Source organism: Stenella coeruleoalba (assembly GCF_951394435.1).
Source record: "Stenella coeruleoalba genome assembly, chromosome: 3".
NCBI classification, from domain to species: Eukaryota; Metazoa; Chordata; class Mammalia; order Artiodactyla; family Delphinidae; genus Stenella; species Stenella coeruleoalba.
The window spans coordinates 161,264,869-161,290,189 of record NC_137148.1 but is presented as its reverse complement, the minus strand read 5'-3'; the positions used below and the strand labels follow the sequence as shown (position 1 = coordinate 161,290,189).

The following is a 25,321-nucleotide window of genomic DNA, read 5'->3' as shown; positions in this document are numbered from 1 at the left end:
CGGGCCATCACGACCCCATTCAGCCCAGCCAGGCGGGGTGCGGGGTCCCCGTGGAGTGTGAGTTGGACAGGGGATCTGTCCTTGGAGGGGGGCGGGATCCGTTCCCCACGGAGCCCACCCAGGCGGGACGGACCAATTAGGACCGCGTTCCTGTGGGGCTGATCAGGACCCAAGTCCTCTGTGGAGCCCTTGGATCCGGACCTCCATCCCCCGTGGGACCAGATCAGTTGTGAACCACATACTCCCGTGCCCCATAGGGTCCATTCGGTCAGGACCCCCGTCCTCTATCGAGCTGTCATGATCCCAGCCCTCTGTAAATCATGACTTCTGTGCCGCGCAAGGAATCCCGTCCTCCTAGGGAACCGCTCAGTCGGGACCCCCGCCCCGGGTAGTGCCTGCCTAGTGGGGATCCCGCCTTCCGTGGGGCCCAGGAGGAGGCCCTTTTGGAATGCAACAGTCGGGGCGTCCATGCCCGGTAGAGCCCACTGCATCAGGACTCATTCCCCTATGCATTTCAGTGATCAGGGCGCACCGTTTCTCTAGAAGCCGCATCCGAGAGCCCAGCCCAGCAGAAGGCTAGTGCTCTGGCTGGCTGGTCTCTCACGCATGCGCGAAAGGCTTCCAATCCGTTACCCAACCCTGCCCCCAGATGGCTCCGCCCCTGGGTGACGTCATGATGCCTCCCCGCCCTTTCTTGGTTACCCTCCCCAGGCCTTCCTAGCAAGGAGCGGCGCTCGCTCTTTCTTTAGGGGGCTTGGCCTGCAGAAGGCGGGACCCTGCCTGCCTTGGTCTTTGATTGGTCCAGCCCTCTCTAGAGCTGCTTCGAGATTGGTCGGCTCGTGTTCCTCTCCCCTCCCTTCCCGAGGCTTCCGCTTCCTGTTCGGACGGACGCTCCGGCAGTAACAATGATCGGGGACATCCTGCTGTTTGGGTAATTAGGGGGACCAGAGGATGGGACGTGAGGGCCCGACAGGGTGGGGGCGGTCCAGGTAACCGCATTCTCCCTCTGCAGGACGCTGTTGATGAACGCCGGGGCGGTGCTCAACTTTAAGCTGTGAGTAGGCCGCGTTGGACCGTGGCTCCATCCGGGGGACCCGTAGCCCCGCCTTCGCGAGCGTGAGCCCGGCCTACGCCGCCGGCCCCGCCCCCAGGTCCCAGCCCCAAGTTCCGCCTCCAACCGGGTCCATCCTTTTGTGACTCTCCGCGCCGCCGAGATTTGAACTCCGGACTCTCAGTTCCCCCGGGATCCCTCTGCTCGCACCCATGAGAGCCTCAGACCCATCCCCCGAGAATCTCTTAGCTCTAATCTGTACCCGCAGCCCCGCAGCTGGCTGCCTCGAACCACTCTCTCCACCCCGTCGGTGGCTGCAGGCATGGCTGTGATTGGCTGGGCAAGGGGTGGCCCAGGGAACATCACTGAACCGCGCAAAAGAGGTCACACAGCAAACCAACGGTAGGGCTAGAGCTCCCCTCTGAGCTGGGGATCAGGGCCCGGGGACTAAGTGGTCTGTTTGTCCTATTGAAAGTGGTCGCTGTCTGCTTCTGTTTGTAGGAAAAAGAAGGACACGCAAGGCTTTGGGGAGGAGTCGAGGGAGCCCAGCACAGGTAAGGTCTCCTTTCTGTACTCTGGAATTGGTACATTTCAGAGAGGACAGTTCTTTTTCACCAGTTTTCTTTTAGGGGTGTGTGTGTGTGTGTGTGTGTGTGTGCGCGCGCCTGAGTTTGTGCTGTTCCTTCTACCCACCTCTGTCATCCACTGCTTTCTCCTACCAGACCTCCCTGCGTAGGTCAGCACTCATATCACTTCTTACAGTTATAATTTTCTTTTATGTATGCTGTCATCTGGCTAATATCTAGCTCTCACACTCGACCTTAAGCTCCAGAGAAGAGGCTCCAGCTTGTTTTGGCTCATCTGTGTCCTTGCAGTTCCAGCATTCCAGCATGAATGAATGAATGAGCGAATGAATGAACAGCCTATTGTTTCCAGAATGCTGTAGACCTGTTTGTTTAATTTTCAATTAGATTAGCTTTCAGATAAATCAGGAGATGTCATATAAAGATTCAGATGTATGATTTTTCAAGAAAAATTGGAACATTCTACAACTTGGGGTTCAAGCGACCTTTTGACACCTGTTGAATAGGAGTTGAGAAGCAGGACCCCACTGAAACCGGGCCTGTGGCCTCTACCTCATCCCAGCCCCTGCCCCCTTTTCTTTGTATCATTTCACATGACTGGCCCCTGGAGGCCCTAGAATATATACTTCCTGCTAAATTGACACATGTGACTATTTGGAGTCTAATGGGACCTGTACGTGACTATTGTATCCATTCATTCATTCATTCACCAAACATTTATTGAATACCTATTATGTACCAGCCACTGTGCTAGATGCTGGGGACACAGCAGGGAACAAGACAGAAGTAATTCCTGCCTTTGGGTTGTACTCCTATGGGGTGGGACAAACAGTCCCTAAACAAGGAACACACAGTGAAGAAGATGTTGGGAGGATAGCAATGGGGTTGCTGCTCTGGCTGGGCTGTGTGGAGGGAAGGCCCTCTGAGGAGGTGGCATTGCAGCCAAGGTGGTGGGTGCTATGATGGAGCATTGCATGAGGACTATAGGAACCCTAAGGGGCAGCGAATCTGAAGGCAGTCTGACAGCTCCCCTTTACTGGGGGCCTGCCAGGTGGTGGCTGCCTTGTTAGGTACTTCCTATGGGTGTTTCACTCCACCTCCATTCCTAAAAGGTAAGGAGCATTTTCCCATTTTACAGATGAGGAAACTCAGGCTCAGAGATGTGGCTCAACTTGTTTGTGGCCACACAGCAAATCAGCGACAGCATTGGGATTTGAGCCTGGGTTTTTCTGACCTCAGAGGTTGTCCTCTCAATCACTAGACTGTCCTTCTGTTCATTCATGCATTCATTCAGCAGCTGTATACGTTGCTTACCCACTACGTGGAAGGCACTATTCCAGCCCCTGGGGATGTGATCTATAGATCTGAGTTGGAGCTATGGTAGGTGGGAAATTAGCCACGTGGGCTCGAAAGTGGCAGGAGCATTGGTGACAAGGATAGTCAGAATGGTGGCTTCCCTCTGATCGGGGGCTCCCTGCTAGGCTCCTTCAAACTAGGACTCTGTGTTGGCAGTTGCCCCTGTAGATCATGCTCCTCTCCCTCCATCCTCTGCCTGGCTGACCCCTAATATCACAGTGGCTTCATTTATTGAGAGTGTCCTATATATCAGGCACCGTACTGCAGCCTTCCCAGTCCCCCATCATCCCCATTTACACAGGAGGAAACTGGGGCATATGTAGGCCCAGGTCACTTGTGTGGAAGGTCAGTAAACTCCAGCCCACGTTTTTTTTGGCTGCATTGGGTCTTCGTTGCTGTGCGCTGGCTTTCTCTAGTTACGGGAAGCCGGGACTACTCTTCGTTGCAGTGTGTGGGCTTCTCAATGCGGTGGCTTCTCTTGTTGTGGAGCATGGGCTCTAGGCATGTGGGCTCTAGAGCACAGCCTCAGTAGTCATGGCGCATGGGCTTAGTTGCTCCACGGCATGTGGGATCTTCCTGGACCAGGGATCAAACCCGTGTCCCCTGCATTGGCAGGCAGATTCTTAATCACTGCACCACCAGGGAAGTCCCCAGCTCACGTTTAAGGTTGGAGTTCACACACTTTCCCAGTGAGTCTTCTTCTGACCCCACCTGCCTCCCGATGCATGCCAGGTTGGGTTCCCCCATTACAGCTCCCATGGCACTTGTCCTAGTGAATAATCAGGTGTGTGGTTACTTGCTTTTATATTGGTATTTGTCCTCCCTGTGAGCTCCTTAAGGCAGGGGCACGTGTCTCATTCCTTCCTGTATCCCCTGCACTCAGCTACTCCGTGGGATGAGTAGCCTTTAGTCAGCGTTTGTTCATGGTAAGAGAGGCCATTTTTGTGATCCTGGGCTCAGAGAAGGGCCTTGCCAAGCAGTGCCTTGCAGACATTCTGGGAACGGATCTGTCTGACATTTGCAGTCTGTGCTGGGCCAACACTTATATAGGCTATGCTACGTGTTGCTAACCCCGTGGCTTGGACAACACTGGACTTGTCTAAACCATGTAGAGCAACTTGTGCTCTTCATGCGCTTGGATGGTGCAGCAGTGCCAGGTGGCGGTCATGTTGGGTTGCTGTGGAAGTTTCTGAGCTTCCCAGTGTTCCAGCTCTGGTCTGTGGATGACACTTTGGGTAACACCCTTGTAGATCATGTAATCTGGATCCATTCATTTCATTCTGGAGGCCTCAAGAGGCTGGGCAATCAATTCAAAACCCCAGAGGAAGGTCCTGGAACCCGAGTCTCTAGAGTCTTTTTTTGTTTTTAATTAATTAATTAATTGCTGCGTTGGGTCTTCGTTACTGCACCCAGGCTTTCTCTAGTTGCGGCGGGGGTGGGTACTCTTCGTTGCAGTGTGTGGGCTTCTCATTGTGGTGGCTTCTCTTGTTGCAGAACACGGGCTGTAGGTGCATGGGCTCAGTAGTTGTGGTTTGCGGGCTCTAGAGTGCAGGCTCAGTATTTGTGGCACACGGGCTCAGTTGCTCCACGGCATGTGGGATCTTCCCCGACCAGGGCACGAACCCGTGTCCCCTGCATTGGCAGGCAGATTCTTAACCACTGTGCCACCAGGGAAGTCCCTCTGGAGTCTTAATGTACCAAATTCCCTCTTCTTGGAGTGGTTTCTGTTCCTTGGCATCAGAGGGGACTAGAGCTGGTCGTCACCAAAGCAGAACTCCCATTTTGCTTGCCTGAATTAGTATGCTTTTTCAGTTGTAAACTCTGAAAACCAGCTCAAAGTGGTTAAAGCAAATTGAAACATCGAAGCGTAGAATGGTCCTCGGGCACACGTGGATTCAGGGCTTAAACTGGCTCTCCAGCTTGTGACCCTCCCCAACTCTCTTTTCCTCCTGATTGGTTTTACTATCAGGCTGGCTTGTGTTGACAAAGATGACCCTAGAGCAGGGCTTGGCACATTTTTCTGTAGAAGGCCAGATGATAAATAGTTTAGGCTTTGTGGGCCATAGAGTCTCTGGTGCAACAGTTCACCTCTGTAAGTTGAAAGTAGTCATGGATAATATGTAAATGAGTGGGCATAGCTGTATTTTAATAAAACTTTATGGCTGTTGAAATTTGAGTTTCATGTAATTTTTGTGGCTCACAAAATAATTTGTTGGCTTTTTTTTTTAACCATTAAAAAGTATAAAAAACATTCTTCATTCATGGGCTATACAGAAATAGGTGGCAGAGGCCAGCTTTGGCCTACAGGCCATGGTTTGCACCCTGCCTTAGAGGACTGGGCTTACATCTTTGCAGTCCAGCTAGCCTGGCAGAAAGCAAGTGCCTCTTTCCTGGTAGTTCGGGCAAAAGTCCCAGGGCTGGCTCTCATTGGACAGACTGGGGTCACGTGCCCTTCCCTGAGCCAATCAGAGGCTGAGTGCTTGGTCCTCTCAGGGGGTTGGTCAGTGGCAGCTATAGCCTGAGTGCTCAGGGCTGGGGAACAGAGGTGGCCCAAATGAAAAGCCATGCTGCCATTGGAACATGGGGGCAGTGGGTGTGGGGTGGGCAGAAGCACACTGCAGCCGTGACAACAGAAATGTTAGCACTGCTTGTGAAAATGCTTTCTGACCTTCCAGGTGACAACATCCGGGAGTTCTTGCTGAGCCTCAGATATTTTCGAATCTTCATCGCCCTATGGAATGTCTTCATGATGTTCTGCATGATCGTGTAAGTCCAGCCCGCCTCTCTCCTTCATTGTCATTATCCTCAGGGTTGCTCTCCAGAATGAACCTCTGATGGTCGTTTTCTGTCCTCCCAGTCTGCACTTTTGTGTCATGCTTTCTGCTTTCAAAGTAAGAACTCTCCACACTAGAGAGGAAACTGGGGTCTGAAGGAATTAAACTATGTCACCGCAGTCCAGGCTGGAGCTTCGATTGGAACATGGCGTTCTTCAAGTCCTGGCTGTGCCTGGTGCCTCAGCAGAGGCTGCCAAGAGATGCCTTCCCCTGAGCCCATGGCTCCATCACCTCTTGCCGACTCTGTTGATTGTGCTTAGCCTATACTTGGCGTTGGCCAAAGTGGAAAATACGTCTTGAAAGCCCAGCGTGCTGCTGGGTCTTGCTCCCAGCCTGCTGGAAGCCAGCAGGAGTGCATTCAGGCTTTATTTCTGCTTTTTATGCCTATTTTATTTTCTCATTAGACTAAAAATATCCAATTGGATTGGTTTTCCTTTCAGTGTCAAGACCATGCTGTTAGTGAATTATGAGACTCATAGTAAACAGACTCAGGGGAAAAAAACAAGGAGAACCTGGGGTTCTGGGCCAGGCTGTGCCCATCTCCATGTGCTTCCCCTAAAGAGGAAGAGAGTGAAAAGTTGGCTGTCTTGAGTCATTGAGATGCTGAATTTGGGGTTGCTGTGTGGTCCTTCTGCCAGCCCAGTGGCTGTTTGAGGGGATGATTCCAGGACTTAGGAGATCGGGGGAGGAGGGGTTTCTGTGCTGCTGGAGAGTATTTTAGAGCCCAGAATGAGGGCTGTAGTGTATGCCCAGAGAGACCCTCTTTGGGAGCTCAGATGAGGCCTGCCTAGGTACAGAGAGGGCTCATGAAGAGATCAAGGAATTTGCAGAAGAGTGTACGAAGTATAACTAGCTGTCACAGGAAGTAGAAGTGTTGGGGGGCTCCTCCAGCCTTTGTCTCTCTAGATTCCCACCTATCCATTCATTCATTTATTTATTCAAAACTGTCTTTTGAGGGCTGTGCTCTGAGATTACAGTTGAGACCGAAACAGCCATAGTCCCTGCCTTCAGCGAATGCACAGAATAACAGGGATGTAAAATAAACAAATAGGGGGAAAAATCGGTTGTGAGATGGAGAATTGGAAGGGGGCTCCCAGTTTAGGAGGGTCAGGGAGAGGTCCTCTGAGAAGATGCCATTCAAATCAAGACCTACAGAACGAGAGGAAAGCCTGCCATTTGCAGAGCTGGAGAGAGGCACAGTAGCACCAGAAGCAGCATTGGCAAAGGTCCTGGGGCAGAGAAGAACTCGGTGTGGTATCATCATTTTGTTCTTTTCTGTCCGTTGGCTTCATCGTCCTCTCTTACCTGACTAGCTACTTCTACTGCTCTACCTGCTGGCCTGTGACCAGGATGGTAGCCTCAGGCTTTGTGACCTCCCAGCTCAGCCCAAGGCTAGCTTAGCCAGTAGCCCAGTGTCCTGATTTTGATTTCTGGGAGTATGCAGGTGTCACCCAGATCTACTTGGATTGGGGGTTCCTGCTTCCAGCCACTTAGGTCAGGGGTCAGCAAACCACAGCCCATGGGCATGGGCCTCTGCCTATTTTCATGAATGAAGTTTTCATGAATGGAGCCCATGTCTGTCACTGCTTTTGCACTACAATGGCAAGGTTGGACCATTTTGACAGGCTTACAAAGCCTGAACTACTTACTGTGTGGCTTTTTACAGATCCCTGACCTAGGCCAGCTCTTTCAGCACATGCCGTGAGTAAGGGAAGCTTTTCTCTAGAAAGGGCTCTGTCAGGGAGGCAGTGACTGGCTTTTTCAGGATATCAAAAACTGGAAATCACCTAAGTCTCCAAGAATAGGAGAAGAGTCAGGTAACTCGAAGGACACCCATACGACCAACTGACAAAACACCATCATTGATAACGTGCCTGAAGGTTCTGTCTACACAGGAGAATGGTTTGAAAGTAAAGAAGGTCGGGTGTCACCTGTATGCACACTCTGGTGTCAGTTGTGACTTGCACGTAGTAAACATTGAATAAGTGCTGAGTGGGTGTGTGAGGGAAATAACTTCCAGTGAGAGAGTTGGAAGGATCTACTCCAGACTGTCCACGGAGGTGACTGTGCTGTGACTGCTGAGGAAGTTAGTGGGCTCAAGGGATAGTTTACTATTCCATGTACTCATTTCTGTATTGTTGGAGCTGAGCTCAATTGGAAATTTTAAAAAGTCATAAAAAACTTGAAATACAGGGAGAAAGGTGTCTGAACATTTAGAGACCAAGGGCACTGATATCTGCGACTTTGAAACATGAAAAATAAAGTAGATGGATCAATGGATAGATACACAGTAAAGCAAAGCATTAATTGCAGGTGGTGCGTATGTAGGTGTTTGCTGAACTGTTATAACTCTTCTATATATGTTGAAATCTTCATTAAAAAAGTATGGGCGGGGAGAAGATAGGGAGAAAATGAGAGTGTCAAACCATGGAAAAGGGTTTTAATAAGTAAAAAGTGGAAGTCAGTCTTCACAATTCAGTATTTTGTAGTATTTTCCTATGGTTGTGCAACCGTCACTACTCTCTAATTCTAGACTATTTTCATCCCCCTCAAAGGGAAACCCAGTACCCATTAAGCATTTCCTTCCCATTCCTCCTTCACGCAGCCTTGGGCAACCATTGATCTCCTTTCTGTCTCTATGGATTTGCCTGTTCTGGGTATTTCATGTTGATGGAATCATACAGTATATGGCTTTTTGTGTCTGGCCTCCTGCATTCAGCATAATGTCTTCTAGACTCTTCCATGTTGTAGTGTTTATCAGTATTTCATTCCTTTCTGTGGCTGAATAATAGTCCATTCTATGGATATGCCACAGTTTGTTTATCTGCTCATCAGTTGATGGATATTTGCAGTGTTTCCATTTTGAATAATGCTGATATAAACATCTGTGTACAAGTTTTTGTGCAGACTTAAGTTTTCAGTTCTCTGGTATATAACCAGGAGTGGAATTGCTGGGTCATATGGTAACTATATTTATCCTTTCGTGGAACTGCCAGACTATTTTCCAAAGTAGCTGCACTAATTTTCATTCCCATCAGCAGGGTATGAGGGGTCCAGTTTCCCCACATCCTTGCCAATACTTGCTATTGTCAGTTTTTTTGATTATAGCCATCCTAGTGGATGTGAAGGTTGATTTGCATTTTCCCAATGGTTAATGACATTGAGCTTTCATGTGTTCATTGGCCATTTGTATATCTTCTTTGGTGAAATGTCTTCGGATCCTTTGCCCATTTTTTAGTTAGGTTATTACTGAATTGTAGTTCTTTTTATGTTTTGGATACCAGTCCCTTATCGGATATATGATTTGCAAGTATTTCCTCCCATTCGGTGGATTGTCTTTTCAGTTTTGTTTTTTTTGTTGTTTTTTTTCTGGTACACGGGCTTCTCACTGCTGTGGCCTCTCCCGTCGCGGAGCACAGGCTCCAGACGCGCAGGCTCAGCAGCCATGGCTCACGGGCCCAGCCGCTCCGCGACATGCGGGATCCTCCCGAACCAGGGCACAAACCCGCGTCCCCTGCATCGGCAGGCGGACCCTCAACCACTGCGCCACCAGGGAAGCCCATCTTTTCAGTTTTTTGATGGTGTCATTTGAAGTGCAAAATCCTACAATTTTGATTAAGTCCAATGTATCTGTTTCTTCTGTTGCTTGTTCTTTTTGTGTTATAGCTAAGAAGTCATTGCCTAACCCAAGATTATAAGGATTTACACCTAAGTTTTCTTCTAAAAGTTTTATAGTTTTAATAGTAGGTCTGTGATCCACTTTGAGTTAATTTTCGTATATGGTGTGAGGTAGGGATCCAACTTCATTCTCTTGCATGTGGTGACCCAGTTGTTCCTGCCCCATCTGTTGTTATTTTTTCAAATAACCTTTTTATTTTGGAAAGAGTGTAGATGTATAGAAACGTTGCAAAGGTAACACAGAGAGTTCCCATATACAATTGAGCCTTGAACAACACAGGAGTTAGGGGTGCCGACCCACCTCACAGTCGAAAATCTGAGTATAACTTTACAGTTGGCCATCCGTATCTGCAGTCCTGCTTCCATTGATTCAACCAACCTTGGATTGTGTAGTACCGCAGTATTTACTATTGAAAAAAATCCACGTATAAGTGGGCTGGCGCTGTTTAAACCTGTGTTGTTCAAGGGCCAACTGTGTATCTTTTTAACAATTCTGTGGTTTTCCCCTGTAGGCCTGTATCATAACCTATTCCCAAACTTCATGAACATTTATACAGTTTCTAGGCCTTTTCTATTCCAGATTTTCTTCAGTTAACAGAGTTATCTCTAATAATCGTTTGTTTACTCAAAGGTCTTTTTATTTATGAAAGTCACCACTGATTTGCAGTGATAGAGAATGGGCTAAAATAAAATGTTACAGATTCATACCAAGTAGATACTTTTTAAAAGAGTTACTTTTTTTTTAAGTGTACAGTTTGGCAGCGGTAAGTGTGTTCACATTGTTGTGTGACAGAGTTACTTACAAAATCAGAAAATGATGTAAAATGATCTTAGTGATAGTAACCAGAAAATATTTCCTGAAAGTGTTTTCAAGGCAACCGCTTCCCATCCTCATGGATGTTTCTGCCCTCTGACTTTTCCAGGCTCTTTGGCTCCTGAGCTCCAGGTACAGAACCGGAAACACAGCTTCTCAGAGTGTCTCTTCCTCCATTCCTGACGACTTCAAGAATGTTTCTGACCAGAAAACCGGTGACCTTCCCAGAAAGTCCAAGCTTGTGGTGGGTGGAAAAAATGTTCACCAAGATGAACAGTTTCCCAGCCACGTCACTGTTTTCTTTTCAAAGATATTTTCACTTTGATCTCTGCCTTGAAATGCTGTCTACTTAAAAGAGTTTGAAGAGTGTTTATGTGAGGGGCTGTGGTATCTAGATTGTTTAATCAGATCAGAATCCCTCTTCTACCAAACTTTCACCCATCTGGGTATTTATTGGTTTATTTTTAATAACCATCCTTTTCCGGTTCAAATTATACAGATTTTTAAAAATCTTTTGTATCCAGGGATCTGAAGCAGAAAGGTTGGCTTTTAAGTTTGATGTAGCCTCTTATTGGACTGCATTTGTGAGGAATGAACAAGTTCATTGTTGCTGGGTCTGTGTCCAAATTCCTTCCCCATCCCAATGGGCTCTGCTTGGCCACTCCATGCTGCTGAGGTTGTCCCCAGGACTTGAAGGGTGAAGTGTTATGGGTTCCTGTGGAAGAGAGGTGCAGAGCAGTTGGCAGGGCAGATGGCGGTTTTATGAGAAACTTTGCCTTGCCTTGAAGCCCTCTATTAAAGTAACTTTTGGGGCCATTAATTGTATAGTTTTTAGAATGAGAATGATTTATGTGGTGATATTGGGACCCAGTTCTGAAAGCTTGGGTTTTGGGGTCTGCTTTTCAAGTGGATGATTTCAAGGTTGAAAAACAAGCCTCAATGGAGGAAATACAGCATTTTGCATAGAAGCTTCTTTGAAAGGGATTCCTGGTTTAATCGCCAACATGACCACTTGGGTGGTCAGTGCCTGGATCCTACAGGTGTTTGATTTGTTTGTTGTGGTTTTTGAAATCCTAACTTGCAGGTAACCTGGTAGGAGGAAAGAATAAATATGCAGGCTCTTAGAACTAAAGAGCATTGAAAATAAAGCTCATTTCTAAAAAGGACCTTTTGTTTATACATTTTTTAACCAAGAAGTCCTTTGTAAATTTTTTTTATTTTTGATACTTTCATCAGGTTTTTTTTTTAATTATTGAATATAGTTGATTTAAAATGTATTAATTTCTACTGTAGAAGTTAACTGTCAATTTGAGTTGTTTCAAATTACACTTTGGGAAACACCTAGGATTCATTTATTGTGGAGGCTGTCAAAAAGTCAGAAAAGAGGCAATGTTAGATACTCCTTTTCAGTTTTTGTTCAATAAATGTTGGGCAGGAATTGGGCAAATACGATTTTGGGCTGCACCTGGAAGAATCGAACGAGTTAGTGATAATGGTGGGATTTTGCTAGGCCAGGGTCAAGTCCACTTGTCTTGCTGCTCAGCTAATTCATTCTACTTCATAGCTTCTGTAATTTATTCCCTTGTCAAATCTGGGCCGAGTATCACCCCGTGGTTTGTAAGTAGCAGGGAACAGGGCTGCTGAATCGAGCTTCTCGCAGGTCGGTGTTCTTGTCAGCAGGAATGGACGTGCCAAGATCTTGGCTGGTCAGTCCTCAAGCCATATGAATGATGTGAGGAAACCTCCCTGCCTTATTCAGACCGGCGCTGAGGTTTCAATGAGGTGAGGCATTTGTGTGTCGTGGGGATGAATCGAGCTCGGAGGAGAGAATGCTGTCATTGAGATTTTGTTTCAATAGTTGTATTTTTCACCAGAGAACTATTTTCTCATTGTTCAGTTCTTATAAGCAGTGGAGCTGTGGGGGATGCACATCAAAGGCTGTCGTACATTTTTAAAGTGGCAACTCATGGGTGTGCATCTTTAGGAGGCTTTTCAAGAACCCACACTGGCACCAAAGGTTACCCAAGTTTGAATTTTGAGTACCTAGGGTCCCACAGCTTGTAAGTGCTCATGTTCTGGGTCAGTTAGATGTGGGTTCAAATCCCATCTCTGCTTCTTGCTCATGGGGCCTTGGCTGGTTATTTCTCCTCTCTAAGCCTCAGTTTCCACATCTTTAAAATGGGCCTGAAAGTCAAACCTACTGGTGTTATTAAAAGGTTCAGTGAACTTGAAGGTGAGCCAGGTGCTTGACTGGGTGGCGCCCAGTAAGCACTCAGTACCTATGGGTGTCCTCACTGCCCGAATTTTCTCTCTTCTTGCCTACATTCATTCAAGCAGTCCACACACAGACAGTTAAAGGAGCAATCACATCATTTTAAAAAATTGGAAACAATTTCCAGCATGGAAAACCTTTTCCTGTCTTCCCATTCCTTTTCTAGCATTTTTCTTATACATATTGGTATATTCGACATAGTTCCAACAGTGGTAAGGCAGTTTGGGTTCTGCTGTTTTCTTTTTTTTTTTTTTTAAGTTAAAATATAGTTGATTTACAATGTTTCAGGTGTACAGCAAAGTAATTCTGTTATACATATATATATATATTCTTTTTCCTATTCTTTTCCATTATAGGTTATTACAAGGTATTGAATGTAGTTCCCTGTGCTATACAGTAGATCCTTGTTGTTTATCTATTTTATGTATAGTAGTGTGTATCTGTTAATCCCAAACTCCTAATTTATTCCTTTCCCCTTTGGTAACCATAATTTTTTTTTCCATGTCTGTGAGGCTCTGCTGTTTTCATTTTGACATCATTTCCTTCATATTTTCTGGGCTGCCAGAGAGGCTTCATGGGTCTCATTTTTAACTATCGTGCAGCATCAATAAATCTCATTTTAACCTTGGCCCTCTCATATGTACTTTGAACTTGTACTTTATCCGCTGTTATAAATGCCACTGCGGTCACCATTGTTGTGACCTTTGCTGGCTTCCCTCACTGGTACTTCCTAGAGTACCCGGGAAGGCTACATCGTCATGTACTACCACTGTAGCTTTAGTGGCTTTTGTTTATTTTGTTTTAAAGTTTCTTACTACCAATGCATGTTCATTGTAGAAAAATTATGAAGTCCAGCTTTGCTGTAAGGGAAAAAATCACCCGTAATCACTTTTCCCCAGAGAGCATCACTCTGGATACACATTCCTCTGGCTCTTTCTCTATGCATGTGCACTGGATATGGTAGATACCTTTTCTCTATCCAGATGGTATCTTTGTATCTTCTGGCCTGCTCTTCTCACCTGATAATATGAGCACACTTCTGTATTTTTACCATTCTTAATAATTGCAAATAAGCCATTGTAAGGACATACCATAATTAATTTAACTAGTCCCCAGCTGATGGAGACTTGAGTTATCTCTAGTGTTTGTCTATTATAAATAACACAGCAATGAACACCTCAGTGTATCATCCCTAATGGCTTTTGGGGGTCACTTTAAAAAAAGAGAGTCATACTCAATATCTTGTAATAACCTATAATGGAAAGGAATCTGAAAAATCTATATATAGTATATATTTATGTATTACTGAATCACTTTGTGGTACACTTGAAACTAACACAACATTGTAAATTATATTTCAAAAAAACTGGTATAAAAAAAACAGTCCACCTTAAAAAAAAGAAAGGATGGTAAAATGACTAAACTTATTAAAGAAACTTGGATTTAAAAAAAAAAAGAGAAATCCACGTTGACAGCTTTAGGCTAAGAACCCCCAGCCCCCAAAAACACATCTTTGACAACTTACTTCTTTGTCTTTATTTACTTAATGTTCATTCGTTCCTATGTATGTATGTTTATGCATACATACATACGTACATACATCTCAAAGACCTTGGTTCTAAGTCCCTATCATCTTTGACTAGGAGCGATGTCCCAGCCACTTAAGTAGATTAACTTTGCTTAATCTGTGAGTAAGGATGAGGTTTTCAGCTCCACCCAGATAACTGTTTCTTTATGCAAGCAACAGCAGTTAACATCACACCAGCTGGCTTTCCACCTTGGCCTTGGTAGTTAAGGATCTTAACCACCATCTAAGTAATAAATAAATGCCCACTATTGCTCATCCTGGAGAATGTTACATAGAGTTGCTGCCAAGGTGAGAAGCCACACGTGGAGAACAAAAAGAAAATAGAAATTTGCAGCACAAGCCCTGGATGCAAACTTTGGGGTTCATATTGGATATACCCCCTTTTGCTTAGTCCACGCTTGCCGTGTTGAGGAGTGAACCCCATCTCCTTTCTCTAGGTTTCTTGTTGCACTTCAGTTCCAGATGCTCTAGAGCAGAACTCGGAAACTATGGCCTGCCAGCCAGGTCTGGCCCACTGCTTGTTTTATCGGTACCCAGCCACACCCCTTTGGGTATGTGCTCTGTACGGTTGCTTTGGCTGCTTTCCTGCTACGGTGGTAGAGTCGCGACAGAGACTGGCCCACATAGCTGAAAATACTGGCAGTCTGGCCCATTTACAGAACAAATTCGCCGACCCCTGAGCGAAGGGATGATGGAGGGTCTCAAGGTGCCCCTTCCTCCCAAAGCCACTCAGGTGAAATAGTCTGCATGCCTTGTGGTCTGGATTTTAATAAAGACATGTACAAACTTGCTGAAAATGGAGCTGGCCATTTTCAAGTGATGTGGTTAACAGAGCAAACCCAATTTTACTTCTTTGGATAGTTAGGGGAGAAATCTCTCCGGGCTCCCTGGGATTCCTCTTAAGTAGCAGTGAGAGATGTGATAATGAGATTGGCTCTCCTCTGAAGTGGTTAGATTAGAAAAGTCAACGAGGCATTTCCTTTTCGTGTCAACCATTTTTATTATCTCCTTCTTAACCAAATTTGAGATTATGAAATATTTGACAAACCATCAGGAAAACCTGATGTTTTCCCGCATTGATGAAAGACAAGTGCTGTTTGTGTATAAAGCAAAAGGCATGCTATTGGGCTTCCCTGGTGGCGCAGTGGTTGAGAGTCCGCCTGCCGATGCAGGGGACACGGGTTCGTGCCCTGGTCCCGGAAGATCCCACACGCCGCGGAGCGGCTAGGCCCGTGAACCATGGCCGCTGAGCCTGCACGTCTGGAGCCTGTGCTCCACAACGGGAGAGGCCACAACAGTGAGAGGCCCGCGTACCGCAAAAAAAAAAAAAAAAAGGCATGCTATTAAAAAAAGGTGTTTCTTTTTTTGGGGGGGTTTGTTTTCACCATTCCCTTGATTTTCATTATGCAGAGGAAGGCACTTTATCCCATTCAAGGCCCTTTCTGGCACTTGAGAGTTCCTAGAAATGAGTTTGGTAATAACAGGTGTGCCTGGATAAGAAAGTGGGCAAAGGGATCTGTAGCATTGAATTGAATTTGGAAATTCAAAGTTCACATTTTTCAGTAAGAAAATGGCAAGGGCTCATCATCGTCTGGCTCTGTGGCTTTCTTTTTGGCCAGTTGGGTGGTTTTGGATTAGACCAGGGATTAGCAAGCTGCTGCCCACATCTGGCTCCCCGCCTGTCTTTTTACTGCCCACCACCTGTCTCTTCATGGCCCAGAAGGCAGAATGGTATGTTTTTAAATGGTTGAAAAACAAATCAAGATGAAAATGGAAGGAAATTCACGTTTCTTTGTCCATACAGTTTTATGGGAACTCTGTCACACCCATTTGTTTGTGTATCGTCAGTGGCTGCTTTCAAGCTGCAAGGACAGACTTGAGTCCTTGGGACAGAGACCATCTCACCCACAAAACTGTGAACGTGTTGACTGGCTGACTTTTCGTGGAAAGATTGCCAACCCCTGGACTAGACGATTAAAAAAAAAAGACATCTTATGGGTGGATCATATTCATCTGTGTTTAGTTTGCATTACTGTGGCTGTTAGTGGTACATATGGGCCACAAGGATATATGTGTGTGTGTATACACACACACACACACACACACACATACATAGAGAGAGAGACTGTGCTTGGGGAGTTTGTAGAAGTTATTTTAGGGGGAGTAAAGCTTGGGTGCATCTAATTAGAGTTTATTATGTGAATCAGGGAAAAAAGTGGAAAAGAGGGTTGTGGCGGAAAGCAAGATGGAGGTCTGCCTCAGACCTGGTATCTGTCACTTACAGAGTGTGACATGGGGCAGCATCTTGGCTTGTTTGTGCCTCCATATCCTTGTCTATGATACAGAGACAGCCTTGACATGTGTCTATAACCTGCCTGATGTGGGGCAGGTACTCGAAAAGTGGTGGTCTTTTCATCAGGGTCAGTACATTTATTAAAAGACATTCTCAACAGGGTTTTGTGAGGCTTAAATGAGATGGTGTTTTAGTCTGCTCGGGCTGCCATAACAAAATGTCACAGACTGGATGACTTAAACAAAAGACATTTCTTTTCTCATGGTTTCTGGAGGCTGCAAGTCCAAAATCAGGGTGTCAGTAGGGTTGGTTCCTGGTGAGGCTTCTTTCCTCAGCTTGCAGATTACCACCTTCTTGCTGTGTCCTCACATGGCCTTTCCTCTGTGTGCATCCCTGGGATCACTTCCTTTTTTTTTTTTTTTTAATTTTTAAAATTTTGTTTTATTTATTTATTTTTGGCTGCGTTGGGTCTTCATTGCTGCACACGGGCTTTTTCTAGTTGCGTCGAGTGACAGCTACTCTTCGTTGTGGTGCACAGGCTTGTCATTGTGGTGGCTTCTCTTGTTGTGGACCACAGGCTCTAGGCATGTGGGCTTCAGTAGTTGTGGCACGCGGGCTCAGTAGTTGTGGCTCGTGGGCTCTAGAGTGCAGGCTCAGTAGTTGTGGCACACGGGCTTAGTTGATCCACGGCATGTGGGATCTTCCTGGACCAGGGATTGAACCCGTGTCCCGTGCATTGGCAGGCAGATTCTCAATCACTGTGCCACCAGGGAAGTCCAGGGGTCTCTCTTCTCATAAGGACACCAGCCATATTGGATCAGGAGCCCACCCTTATGACCTCATTTAAACTTAGTTACCTCTTTAAAGGTTCTGTCTCCACATACAGTTGAATTGGGAGTTGCAGCTTCAACGTATGAATTTGGAGGAGGGCACAGTTCAGTCCATAATAGATGGTCAAGGGTCTGGGCTGTAGTAGATATTCAATAGCTGTTAGTTTATCTACTTGGCTAATAGTATGCTTTGAAGCATTAAAAATTAAAAAAACAAAAAACTCCGTGTGGTCTAGGAAATCCGACCCTGAGAACTGCTAAGAATGGGCCTTGCCTCCCGTTGTTCCATGGTCAGTTATTTGCGTGGAAGTGAATGGTGGCTTCCACCACAGTGTCTCAGACTCTGATGTCCCCATGAATCCCCTGGGGCTTGTGGCGAAGTGTGGATTCGACTTAGCAGGCTGGGGGCTCAGACTGTGATTCTGTGTTTCTAACCAGCTCCCAGGGGAAGCCTGTGTAGCTGGTCTCTGGACCACACTCTGAGTAGCAAGGGCCTCTGCTATCTGTTCAGTAGCCACTAGCCACCTGTGGCTATTTCAGTTTCCATCTCAATGAGTTAAAATGAAAAACCCAGTCCCCCAGTCACAAGTAGCTACATGTCACGTGTATTTCATGGCAGAAAGCTCTAATTGGGCAGCTCTGCATCTGAAAGAGAGGGTGGTAAGCTTTTTTAGTCAGGGGCCTATATGAGTTTCCTGTGGCTGCTGTGACAAATGGCCCTAGACTTCATGGCTTAAAACAATACATTTATTATCTTACAGTTCTGGAGGTCAGAAGTCCAAAATGGGTCTCAATGGGCTAAAATCAAGGTGTCGGCAGAGCTGGCTCCTTCTAGAGGCTGTAGGGGAGAATCCGTTTCCCTGCCTTTTCCAGCTTTTAGAGGCTGCCCACATCCTTGGTTTGTGGTCCCCTTCCTCCATCGTCCAAGCCAGCAATGGCTGGTCGACTCTCTCTCATGATGCAGTCTCTCTGATTCTGACACTTCTCCTTCCCTCTTCCCCATTTAAGACCCCTGTGGTTACACTGGACCCACCAGGATAATTCAGGAACATCTCTCCATCTTAAGGTCAGCAGAGTAGCAACCTTCCTTCCATCTGCAACCTTAATTCTCCCTTGCCATCTAACACAGTTTATTTACAGGTTCTGAGGATTAGGACGGGGCTATCTTTGGGGGCTGGGGCAGGGGGTGTTATTCTGCCAGACAGTAAATATTTTTGGCTTTGCAGACAACACCATCTCCAAACTACATGACTCGCATTTGCCACACACAAAACCAAGCAAACGCACAGGCCTGGCTGAGTGGTTTCTTTTCCTTTTTTTGTCTTTAACCTTCTCATGGAAAATTTCACACACACACAAAAGTAGACCAGTGCAGAGATTTCCATCAGGGAGCAGTTTTTCAATCTTTTTTCATACTTTGCTCTATTTGACTAATTGTCTACACTTTGCAAATATCTACTACTCTTGTAATCAGGAAAGAAAAAAAAAAAAACACAAAGAAGTAAACATCCGAGCATCCAGGAAACCTGAGGGAAACCAACACTGCATTTTGAGGCTAAAAAGGAAAAAGATGCAAACAGAGCTTCTAGAACCTCCACCCTTTTCTGCATCTCCCTGAGCCTGGGAGGTAGGCAGAGCTCAGGATGTTCTCAGGGTAAGTGGGCTCTCAAATTGGATAGGCTTGCATGGGTCAGGCCCTTTGAATAGAATCTGCTTGCTCACGTCTCCTGACCTCTCCTCCTGAAACTGCACTAAGATAAGAGAATCTTGTCCAAGCCATTTGATACAATAATCCAGCTCTGCTTTAAGGCAAGTAAACTCTAGTTGCCTGGATGGGAGATGGGTGGTTCCCATGTCTGACCACTTTGCATCAAAATTGTACTCTCACTTGGGAGTCTGTGGGCCTCAGTGACCCTGGAGAGCACATGGAAGGTTCAGGAAAGGCCAGAAGGAATTTTGATAAATGGCTTGATCTTGTGCATGTGTGTTTGTGTGTGTGTTTCTGAGAAGTTCCATTGGCCAGTTTGGGGTCTTTCATCGTGGCTTCTGTCTGCCTCCATCTGCTCCACCCTCATCACAGTCTCCTCATTTCGTTTTCGACATCAACCCCTTGGCCTTCGTCTGCTCTTTAGGGAAATGGCTTGTACCTGATTTGGTTCATGTGTTTCCCTGTGAGTCTGGGAACCCCAAGCTCTGGACCATAGTCATCATCCTGCCCCCAATCCAGCCACATGACTTTGGCCAGGTCCTCTGAGGATCCAAGTCACCCAGTTGGAGAATTAGGTGACCAGTGTGACAGACAGAAGTGGAGAAAACCCACTTAGGGATGGTGAGAAATAAGGCTGAGCAGGAACATGGGCAACGCATGTATATGGCGTGTATCAATGTGTGACATGTGTGGTGTGTGACAAGAAGACCTCGAAAGGCCAAGGACTTAGGCAAGATGAACTAGGAGACTACTAAATTTTTAGAGCAGGGGACAAGAAGATTCAAACCCTGTATCAGAAAGAGCCAATCACGGATAAAAGCTATGACAAATTTATCATTTATCCTGCAGTTCCTTCACTGAACTTCTTATTTTACTTCTATAGACAAATAAACTAAACTAAACTAAACTAAAATAAAAAATTAACTAGAGAATTAGTAGAGTGACTGTTTCTTTGCTTCATGAGAGTAATTGAGAGAACATAAAACTGCAGTAAACAGAAGAATAGCTTCTGATCCAGTCTAACAAATGATTAGATCATTCCAATCGTGATTAGGTTATTTGAGCACTTCAAATACATTACACACTATTTTAGCAAGATTTTAAAAAATTTTTATACAATTTTTAAAGGTTACTTCCATTTACAAAATTATTAGCTATATTCCCTGTGTTGTACAATACATCCTTGTAGCCTATCTCACACCCAGTAGTTTGTACCACCCACTCCTTCACCCCTATATTGCCCACACCCCCACTGCTAACCACTAGTTTGTTCTCTATATCTGTGAGTCTTAGCAAGATTTTTGAGGTCTTCTTTTTAAAAAGAAATAAAGCAAAAAGAATAATTTTATGACTACAAACCAAAAAGACAGACAAAATTGATTTTATAATTTCCAAAGTATGTTACCTGGTCTGTCTTCTGAAGAATTAAATATAAATTGAAAAGAGATTGATACAAGCATACCTAAAGCTCCTAGAAAAAGACTAGATGGCAGTAGAAAAGTGGAAATAAAAGAGAGATTAGGGCTTCCCTGCTGGCGCAGTGGTTGAGAGTCCACCTGCCGATGCAGGGGACACGGGTTCGTGCCCCGGTCCGGGAAGATCCCACATGCCGTGGAGCGGCTGGGCCCGTGAGCCATGGCTGCTGAGCCTGCGCGTCCGGAGGCTGTGCTCCACAACAGGAGAGGCCGTGACAGTGAGAGGCCCACGTACTGCAAAAAAAAAAAAAATAGAGATTAATCTTTTATTTCCTTCGTGTGTGTGTCTGTGTGTGTGTTAAAATTATGTGTACTGTGTTGTTTTTATATATGATTATCCTTTACGCTGTACTGAAGGTTAGCATAATAAAGAAGATAATTAAAGCTTAAAAAAAAAAAGAGCTGCCTGGATGTGTGCGTTCAGTAGATGAGAGAGAGAAATGGTCAGCAGGCAAGAAGATTGGGGCGGAGGAGGGAACACAAGAGACACAGGGGTGCCAGAGCTGAGCAGTGGTAAAGACCAGAGAGCAAGGTTTGGAATCAGAAAGATCCAGCCTGGAATCCCAGCTGCATCGTTGTGGGCTAAGTGGCTGTGGGCAAGTCTCCTCATTCTTCAGCCTCAGGCTCCTCCCTGTGTGTCATTTGAGGATTGCAGTAGCAACTATGTGTCCGCTAGCACTGTGTAACAAGTGACCCCAATACTAAGTGGCTTAAAACATCTATATTTAGTTACAGTTCAGTGGGCAGGAAATTGGACCAGCCCGGTGAGGCTGTCTCTGAGCTCCAAGGAGGCTTGTCGACTCATGTATCTTGGCGCCTCAGCCCGGGTGGCCCAGCTGATGGGGTTAGACATGTGGGGCACAGCATTCTGTGTCTCCTGGTTCCTTATTCTCCATGGAGGCCCCAGGCCACTCCCTCTTGCCACGTGCCCCTCCAGTACGGTCACCAGATTCTGACATGGTAGCTTGGTGCTCTCAGGACTGCGAAGGCAGATGGACACTGCCAGGCTACTGCCTCCTCTTGTTTTTAACAGTTTTATTGAGATGTAATTCACATACAGGTCACCTATTGAAATTGGATGATTCAGTGGTTTTTGGTATATTTACAGAGGCAACCATCACTACAGTCTAATTCCAGAACATTTTTATGACTCCAAAAAGAAACCCCGCACCCATTAGCAACCACTGCAAATTCTCTCCCAGCCCTGGCAACCATCAATCTACTTTCTGTCTCTATGGATTTGCCTATTCTGGACATTTCATATAAATGGGAGCATACAAGATGTGGTCTTTTGTGTCTGCCTGCCTTCATTCAGCATGATGTTTTCAAGGTTCATCCACATTGTGGCATGTGTTGGCACTTCACTCCCTTTTATGGTTGAGTAATATTCCAGTGTATAGATGTACACTTCGTTTATCCAATCACCAGTTGATGGGTTTTTGGCCTTTGCACGTTGCACCTATGAAGGATAGAGCTGCTATGGACATTTACCTGTACAAGTCTGTGTCAGTGTATGTTTTCAGTTTTCTTGGGGTGATTCGCAGGAGTGGAATTGCTGAGCTGTGTGGTAACTGCCAGGCCTTCTTAGGGGTTCACTCTGGATCCGGCAGAGTGTGGCTTCTACCGCATCCTCTAGGCCAAAGTGAGTTGCAGACCCCACACAGAGTCAAGGGGAGGAGCTGATGCAAGCGTCTGACTGTCCAGAGGGCTTCATCAGGGCCCTCATGTGAAGCCCTCAGTGGAACTTGACACATAATAGGTACTCAATATTACTCCCAGTCGTTATTCTCTTGATTACTAAAAATTATACAAAAGTGGGGCTGTAGGGAAAACACAAACTGTTAGGACTTAGATTGACAACCATCAGTCAGCCTGATAGCAAACCCATCTTCAGGATTTTGGAGATTATGATTATACTTCAAATTAGCAGTACCTCAGTCAGAAGGTGAGAATTAGAGGCTACTAGAGGTCAGAATAACACCAGCACTGGACGAGATCATCAGGAGGCATCACATACTCGTTGTAGAAAATGTGGAACTTCAGGCAAAAGTGTCAATAAAAATCACCTGTCAGAGATAAATGTTTTGGTTTCTTCCACTATTTTTTTCTATGAATTATGTGCATAAGTATATATATTTTAATGCAACTAAAATTAAGATTGTAAGATATATAGTTTATATGTTGCATTTTAGCATTTAATATTGGGAGCATTTTCCTGTATTATTCAATGCTGGTTTATAATGGCTAGGTTATCTAGCTAGCCAGCTCTATATTCTTTTATTTATTTTTGAAGTTTAATCTATAGTGACATACAGCTTGGTGAATTTCTATATGTTGCCTACATAAGACAAGACCACCACCCAAATGGAATTACAGAATCCTATGGTTCCTCCTAGTCCGTAACCATCTCATTTTCATGAACTGACTCCCAGTTTATTTATATACCCCCCGATTACTGGACACATAGGTAGCTTCCAGTCTTTTGCCCTTAGAAATGATGCTGCTGTGATCTTCCTTGTACAGACACATTTGTCTGCATCTGATTGCTTCCTCCAGATACATTTCTAGAAATTGTGAAATGCCGAGTCAGAGGGTGTCAATGTACGGAAACGCTCTCCGTTGAAATGCTGCCTCCATGTCAGTCATTTTTCTCTGTACTCCAGAATTCCCCTCTTTGTGCTTCTGCAACACTTTGCTTGGACAGTACAACTATGGTATTGTATTAATGAGCCCCTAACTTGTTTTCAGGTCTTGGCTTCAAAACTAGCTCCCCAGGAGCAGGCTTTGTGCATGTTTGTATCCCCACACTTGGAGACATGATAAAAATTGAGTTCTCTCACCTATCTTTGAAACCCTTCCTAAAAGCAGTGACATATCAGGGGCTATTCAGAACCAGTTGAAACTGGCTTCACTTTGGAACAGGACTTGCTGCAAAGCCACGCAGAACTCTGAAACCCATCTCTAGGTGCTTCTGAGATCATTGATGTGGCTGAAGGAGTTAATACGCAAGAGTGTTTTTTAAAAATTCCCACCAGACCGTTAAACTCAGAGCAAACATATGGGTCCAAGTCGGGTGGTGGGTTTGCACACATTTTCCTATTAATCATTGGAGTCTTCACATACCTTATTGGGATAAGTCCAGTAACAACTTCTCCTTTAAGTTGCCCAACTCCAGGGGTTTATGTGTCTAAAGGGGCACAGCTGCTTTTCACTTCAGGTGTGTCTGCCCAGGTATGCCTGCTGTTGCTCCTCGCCACCACCTGCTGTCACTGTTGAACACTGGTCCGCTGCAGGTGTGGGAGCTGGCCTGCTCATGGCCTCCTATTGTGATGCTGTTGCTTGTCCGGATAGGAGGAGGAGTCCGCTCCCAACCTGCCAAGCTTGGCTGAGGATGCTGGGCACTTCCCGTGGCAAGAGCAAGTCAGGGGTCAGAGCCACTTCCTCTCCCTTCCTCTTTGGGGGCCACCTTGCTAAGAGGTGAGGCATTCCAAGCACAAAAGATCTTGTCCTCTCAGGACAGTGGGGCTGGTGCTATCTAAATAATTTTAGGGACATATTTCCAGGGAAGAACCATTATAGCAAGAGGATTTACTTCGAGCCCCAACTTTGCCATTTCAAGTATCTCTTCCTCAAAGCAAAAAGTCTGCTAGGTGAACTGCATTATCTACCCTGGACCTAAGAGAACTGCTAACATTTTCAAGACTCCCATTTAGTGGCTATCTGATTTAATCTTTATAAGCACCCTTTGTATATATGTTAAATGTGGAATAATACTACATATACTATATACAGAATCTGTGTGTGCCCATGTGCATCCTCATGTGTATTTATATCTAATGAAGTACTTCATTTATTAAATATTTATTGAGCCCCCACTGTGTGCCAGATCTGTGGAACTGAACTGCATAAGTACGTCTGGGTGTGTGTATACAGCTGCCATGTGTTTGGATGAGACATTCATTCACTTATTTCACATATATTTAATAAGCACTCCTCTATCTACTGGGGACACGGAATCAGTGCCCTTGTGGAGCTCACAGTCATCTTAATGTTTCTTCTTAGTTTAAAAAGAGTAGGTAAATGGAGTGCTTTCCAGATCTTTCTTAAGTAACCTGACCCATGGGAAACAAATTGCTTGTTTCTAAGTAACCCTTGATTTAAAAAATATATTGTATATCTGAGTCAGAAATTAAAAAGGGAGGCAGGACAGGAATATCCTTGGGGGAGTGCTTGTTTATTTTCCTTGTCTGAAGTGAGATAAAGAATATCTCCAAGTGGGCTGGTTTCCAACCGGGACCGTGTACACAAAGCACCTCATTCTAGGAGGGAGAGTGAGTAAATAAGAGAAGTCTTTTGCCGGTATTTATTGCCTCCTACAAGTGTGATGTAAAACTTCACACGTGCAGAAGCAGGCAACCACAACCACGTGCGGAAGCCGCCGTTTTTGCAAATAAAAATGCTTCCCAGAAGCATGACAAATGCAAGACTAACAGGTGTAGCACAGATCCAAGGCGCACATGTGGTTCTCATCAGCTGCCTCTGTTTTAAATCTAGGCCTTCCTGTAACAACGAAAAAAGTTATTTCTTCCGAGGCTGCGGCTAATAATCCACTCAGCCTGCTTTTCTACCCCTTCGCATAACCGTATATTTAACAGAGCTTCCAGAGAGAGAGGAGACAGCAATGAAAGAAGGCAGTGAGGGGGCGGGGGGGAAGCCCTTAGACTTGACATTTAACAATTCTGGGTTTGACCTATAACTCTGGGTGACCTTGGGCCTCAGTTTCCTCCTTTATAAAGGAGGTTCAGAGAATGAGGGCTTCAATTTTCCAGCATCTCCAC

General features: G+C 45.5%; 1 protein-coding gene across 4 annotated transcripts; it reads left to right on the top strand.

Annotated features, from left to right (window-relative positions):
* Window positions 1-757: 757 nt before the first annotated feature.
* SMIM7 (small integral membrane protein 7) lies at window positions 758-24,571 on the top strand (the record flags this gene model as incomplete). 4 transcript variants are annotated; one of them, XM_079918598.1, is made up of 6 exons in its annotated part: window positions 879-931; window positions 1,013-1,054; window positions 1,320-1,453; window positions 1,553-1,605; window positions 5,667-5,757; window positions 10,427-24,571. In XM_079918598.1, the coding sequence occupies exons 3-6, from the start codon at window positions 1,374-1,376 to the stop codon at window positions 10,440-10,442; spliced, it is 240 nt and encodes a 79-aa protein (XP_079774724.1). In that variant the 5' UTR covers window positions 879-931; window positions 1,013-1,054; window positions 1,320-1,373. The 4 variants fall into 4 exon arrangements, with proteins under 4 accessions (XP_079774726.1, XP_079774725.1, XP_079774724.1 ...); XM_079918599.1 differs by lacking the exon at window positions 1,320-1,453 and having other exon boundaries at window positions 807-931; XM_079918600.1 differs by lacking the exons at window positions 1,320-1,453; window positions 10,427-24,571 and having other exon boundaries at window positions 758-931; window positions 5,667-5,761.
* Window positions 24,572-25,321: the final 750 nt, after the last annotated feature.